This window comes from Centruroides sculpturatus, unplaced genomic scaffold, assembly GCF_000671375.1.
Source record: "Centruroides sculpturatus isolate CEXI.00-Female unplaced genomic scaffold, Cexi_2.0 scaffold461, whole genome shotgun sequence".
Taxonomy (NCBI): domain Eukaryota; kingdom Metazoa; phylum Arthropoda; class Arachnida; order Scorpiones; family Buthidae; genus Centruroides; species Centruroides sculpturatus.
The window spans coordinates 374,103-380,212 of record NW_019384704.1 but is presented as its reverse complement, the minus strand read 5'-3'; the positions used below and the strand labels follow the sequence as shown (position 1 = coordinate 380,212).

General features: G+C 30.2%; 1 protein-coding gene across 1 annotated transcript in view; it reads right to left on the bottom strand.

Moving 5' to 3' along the window:
• Positions 1–200: 200 nt before the first annotated feature.
• The window catches only part of LOC111627627 (multidrug resistance-associated protein 4-like), an 86,023-nt gene continuing 80,113 nt past the window's right edge, over positions 201–6,110 (bottom strand). The window contains exons 19-24 of the mRNA XM_023371210.1: positions 5,524–5,721; positions 5,292–5,447; positions 4,309–4,398; positions 4,023–4,195; positions 706–811; positions 201–637 (exon numbers count right to left, since the gene is read on the bottom strand). Coding sequence (XP_023226978.1) covers positions 461–637; positions 706–811; positions 4,023–4,195; positions 4,309–4,398; positions 5,292–5,447; positions 5,524–5,721 — 900 coding nt within the window. The 3' untranslated portion in view covers positions 201–460. The remainder of the gene's footprint in view (positions 638–705; positions 812–4,022; positions 4,196–4,308; positions 4,399–5,291; positions 5,448–5,523; positions 5,722–6,110) is intronic.

The window sequence follows — 6,110 nt, the reverse complement described above, 5'->3', positions numbered from 1 at the left end:
TTAATATTAGAAACACGAAAAGAAATAAAACAAATGCTAAAGCATTTTGAATAATGTAATTTTTCTTTAATTATTACGGTAAACCAAGTTTTTCAAGAATACATACAATTGGAATTATATTCTTGACTAAGATTGTTCTGATTAAAGAAGTACACAAAGTTTTTGTTTTAATTATTTGAATTAAATCTTTTTCTGTTGTTTTATATATTAAAATTTACTTCTTTTCTGAAATTAAACCATTGTAAACATTTCTCACTATATTATTTTAAAAAACTGCTGATGGCATCTCAATAAAACATCAGCATGTATAAATTAAACCGTAAAATTTGCATATACTAACAAATGTTTAGATTTTTACAATTTTATGTTATGTGATGTGTGAAACTCTAAGAACTAATTTGAACGAAAAATTCATAATACCAGATCCTCGTAGTCTATACATAGAATAAAATTCACTGTTTTATAGTTTTGTTTGCTCTACCTTCTCTTTATCGTAATATTTAACTTTGGCAATTTCGTATAACTCATTCATTGAAGTTACTCCCGTCTTCTTTACCAAATTATAAAATATACCATTTACGTTCTTCAGTAATGCATACGGCGAGTCAAAGTCTTGTATTCTCCCTGTATCTAATACCTAGAAATTTTAAATTTATAATTACTAACAGGTATTTATTTTTATATTATTAAAAAAAAGAATTTTACCAGAACTCTATCCGAATCGATAATTGTATGTAATCTGTGGGCTATTGTCAACACCGTACAAGATTCGAATTTTTCTCGAATTATTTTCTGCAGACAGGAATCGGTTCTTTCACATAAAATAAATAAAAATAAATAATAAAAAAATAAATAAAACGGTTTTCCCATATTGAAATGTATCACAAACAGTTCAAGTTATAATAGCGAAAACCAGAAAGGAGTAAGTGAAAAAATACATTACTAAACCACATCAACATGTGAGGAAATTCAAGGATAGGAAAATTAAAACAGACTGCTGATATTGTAAAACCTTTGGAAGAAACGTCATATTTTGTCAGAGATTGTGATTTTTTTCTGAGCTGGAAAACTATCGAAAAAATAGCATCAAGTGGAAAGGTGCAACTTTAAGCCATGATCAGAAAATACATGTATTTGAAAAAAGCCAATCTAGTCAATATTTCATTAGTCAATTAATTGATAAGGTTGATTTTGTAGTATCCTGCATTAAATGTTTTCCATCTCAAGACGAAGAAGACAAAGCTGAACCCATGAAAATTCACACCAAATTGGACATATATAGTTAAGAAAATCATCCTGCATCTATATCCGATGGATAGGGTTCAATCACCTCTATGGTAGTGAATGTCAGTAAATCCAATATCAGAACAGATTTCTTGTCAAAAGTATAAAGTCAAGTTTATTTTCATTTTAAGTAAGTTACTAATTGCAGTAAAGCAGCAATTATCTTATAATAAATACACTTGTAGGAGTTAAGATTAGTGTTGTTAACCATAATATAGTAATAAATGATATACCTTGTATGTTACTGATAAGTCATTTTCATACTAGACAAAAGCTTAAAGCCACATTAGCCTAATACAAACAAACTATACTTAGCGAACTTACTTCAGACAATTTCGTTTGAGATAGGTTGAGTATTCAGTTTCATATTTAACGTTCAACTTGGGACAGCAAACAAACAATCCTGAGACAAACTCTTCTGATTGATTTTAGGAAAGGCAAATCATTGCATTTCAGAAAGTGAAAAAAATTATCAGGTAACAAAATAAAAAAATATTTTAATCTCTAAGTATTTTAATCTTTATTTGGAAACTCTAACAACTTATAACTAGTCAATACGGACAGCAGAAAACAACTTATTCTTAAATGCAGCTCACTCAAACTGTAGCATGATATTGGATGTTACGGTGAACACTCACTGAACGGCTTCCCTAAAAGGGATATTGTTATCTGTAAGTATGAATTAATATTGATTTTTATAACGTACAACGCGATGCCTGAAGAACATTTGTACTATAATATGTTGATTTTGACAATAAACAACCAATAATTGTTATTGTTATAATTGTTTAAATTTTATAACAGTAAAAAACAGATAATTAGGTACGTACTTTATTGTACTGTTATCATGTAAATGTATAAGTGAAAATTTATATAAAAAGGTTTTTTAAATATTTTATATAATACGAAAACCGTATGTTTCTTAGAATAAAGAGTGTTAAGGGTCAAACAAGTGGTGGTAATTCCATAATAACAAGTAAACATAGGAGATTGAAATTTGTGGTTTTAATATCTCAATAACCTGTAGAATAAAAACGTATGCTTTTAAAAAACAATACCTAATATGTTTGTTGTTTGTAATTTTATAGGGTTGTAACTTATGAATTTTTGTTTTTAGTTGGCTGAAGAGGGGCAATAAATGCTTGAAACGTGTGTAAATAATATCAACTAAATAAAATTTGATGATAAAAATTGCCAAGTGCCTGAAAATAAATACAATAATAATTCGTGTTTGAATTACTACTAATAACTACTAGCACGGTTTCAAAGTACCAAAACCAGAGAAGTAATCACATAGAGAAAATTCGATCCTCTCTCTCCCGTTCCTTGTCTCCCTCTCGATCATAGCTTGAACTTAGACAATATTATGTCTTATAGAGTTAGATAATTAGACGACTTAGAAGTATTTTCGAATTATTCCCTTTTTGTAGTCTTTTGACTTGTGCTCGTTTGTATAGCTTTACATAATTAAATATGTTATTCTTATATATATAACTAGCTGCAAGGACCCGCTTCGCTGGGTTTTTATTTGTATGTAATATAGTTTTTTTAATATATAATAGACTGTTTTTCTAAGTAATCTAGAATCTAGTTGCAAGGACCCGCTTCGCTGGGCAAAAAGTATCGATAGTGAAGATTACATTATAGCTAATCTTACCCGTTTTCACATAATGCAAGAATTAGGTCCCCCGTTTCCAGGCTAATTAGAGAATTTTTACGTTTAGTCAAACGAACTATTTTCAAAGTTTCTGGAACGTTTACAATCGTTCTATAATCGAACCAATATTCGAATTTTATGTTCGAATTTAATTCGAACAAATTCGAACAAAACATTCGAAATAGAAAGCCACTTTCAACCACTTTCAGCCTCATATCTCCCGCACCCTTATAGCTATCGAGACGCAACCACCCCTATGCACGAATGGAGACTTGGGGCTACTACCACATACAAAAACCATTCACGTGCGATGTGTAGTTTTGGCGGAAAGGTGAAATATAAAAACATACATGTTCATTTTTATATATAGATATAGATTATGTGTCATCCTTGAGTACGACCGACACCTTGTTACGATCTCGCTCACCATCTTATTCCTTAACACATCGAATATCCCTGACAAAGAAGCTTATAAGTGGGGAGAAGCTCGGCACTATACCCCGTCGGTTCTCACAAATATAAAATAAATTTATTAAGTAGAGGAAGCCAAAATGTTTACATACACCATGTAGTTTGCCATGTTGACAATGCAAGACTTTTCCTATTACAATTTTTATATATACACAGCACAATATGAATACAGTATTATGAATATATGTATTCGTATTCATGGCATAATATGAATACATATATTGAATACATACAGTTTGGCTTGTAGACAAAAAACTCTTTTCTCCCTTACTCACCCTCATTATGACAAACACAAAATATAAAAAAAAACGAAAGATGAGAAACGAGATAAAATATACTTTAAACATCTCGCACTTAATAGGCCTATATTTGAGATAATTCATTAAAATTTAATTCCAGATTTCCAGAGCGATTGATTGTAAGTTTAATCATTATGCAAATCAATCATTTTATTAGTGGCTTAATGCAATGTACTATAATCAGGGTGAATATCACACAATCTTACTTACACCAAACTTATACCGATAAATATTATCTATGTAACATGAATTATCAATAGAAAATAAAATGATTTATGCTTGAAATTATGTAATATTTATAATATTCTAACCTTTTATCAATATTGGACGTTGCTTCGTCCATGACAAGAATTTTATTCTGGCGAAGAATGGTTCTGGCAAGACAAATTAACTGTCTTTCCCCCACGCTGAAATTTCGCCCTCCTTCTGTTAAATGCGAATCCAATCCTCCAGGTAATTTACTAATAACTTCTTTCAGTTGTACCTTTAATTCAAATATTTATAAAAAAATAAATACGTGTAAATTGAATTTAATCAGAAAAAAGTTTAAAGAGAAAAATCTGGAAGTAAATCGAAAAATATTAATTTAATTGTAACCTCCTCTATGGCTTTCCACAGCATTTCTTCAGAATATTCATTGAAAGGATCCATGTTTCTTCGAAGTGGCCCGGTAAATAACATAGGATCCTGAAAAAATATATGCATACTCTGTAGTAACTGTATAGATTGATAGAGTAATAGAGGGCGATAGATAACCCCGTGAGAGAGTGCGATGAAATTGTTACGTATTAGTAGTTCTATGCGTTTATGATACTCGTTATGCGAGGAATAATGCCTTTTAAGAAGTCTTTGGCACCTATTCAGGCGCTACAGACATGGATAAAACCGGCCGTTTATCGGGGTCTTTTTACCATCACGTCTGGGCGAGACGCAAACCCACGACCAAACTTCCAGTGTTGAGGAATGGAACCGCATATTGTACTAGCGTGTCTATAGATAATATTATATTATACACAATATTATATTGTATTGTATTGTAACACATCTTTCATTCATAATAAAAATATGAAGTTATTGAGATTCGTATAAAGATATCAATTAAATACGTAAAACTATTAGTCTCAAAATCAGAATTTGTATTAAAGTTAAAATTCAATTCATTAAATCATACCTATGTTTTTGAAAAATTCTATAAAGCATAAAAAGTAGTCGTTTCGTGTCTGTAATATATTTTATAACGTATATGTTCGTTTAACTTAGATCATCAAAAATTTTTATAGTTCGAATTGCTGTTTTTAATTTATTAAGAAAAAAATAATCGTGCCTCAATGTTTATAAATGTGACTTTATCGAAATATAAGACATTACATTTCACAAGTTATTTCACATTACTTAATAATGAGTTTTTTCAAATTACATTATACCTTTTTGCTTAGCATACTGCATCGATATTGATATGTTTTATTATAATTAACAAATTAAATTTTCGTACGGAAAAGGAAATAAAAACATTTTTATCGTGGAAAAAGTAGAAAGGTAATTAAATATGAATTATACATATCGAATTAATTATTACTTACTTGAGGAATAATGGATATTTTACTACGAAGATCTCGAAGTCCAATGTCTTTAATGTCAACACCATCGATGGTTATCGTTCCTGTCGGCTCTGTCATGCGAAATAACGCAGCAATTATAGAACTCTTTCCCGCTCCTGTTCTCCCAACGATTCCTATCTGGAATTAATTTATAATAAACACCAATTCAAGCAATAATTATAAACAATACTCTTCCAATTTTCAGATGTTTTACCTTTTCTCCAGAGCGAATATGAAATGTTAAGTTCTTTAACACAATATTTTTATCCTTGGAGTATTGCAAAGAAACATTATCGAAATGAATTTCTCCTCTTTCTGGCCAATCAGAGGGAGGCCGTTTATTAGGCAAACTTTCGTAGGATGCTTCCGATTTCAAATTGCTGTATTTCAGAATGCGTTTTACAGAGTTCATCTGAAAAATTTACTTTTTATGAAATACCAATTATATTATCAGGAAAATAAATTATGTGTATCATTTCATTAAATTTATTCTATTTAAATTTAAATTTACTTCTACAAAAAAATGCATTTTACTCGGAGATAAAAAACTCTTGTCAATTGTTGAAGCGATTTAAAACAATCTAAATATATAAAATTGCTTGTCCTGACTGACTGACTCATTCATTCATTCATTCACTGATTCATCATCGCCCAGAGCAAACCGCTTAACCTAAAGAGGTGAAATTTGGTACACAGTTAGGGTACGTCATGGAAACGCACACTAAGTAAGGATTTTTCGAAATTCCAACGCGGGGGGGAGAGGGAGAGGATTAAGTCTTAACCGGAAAAACGGCTTCTACT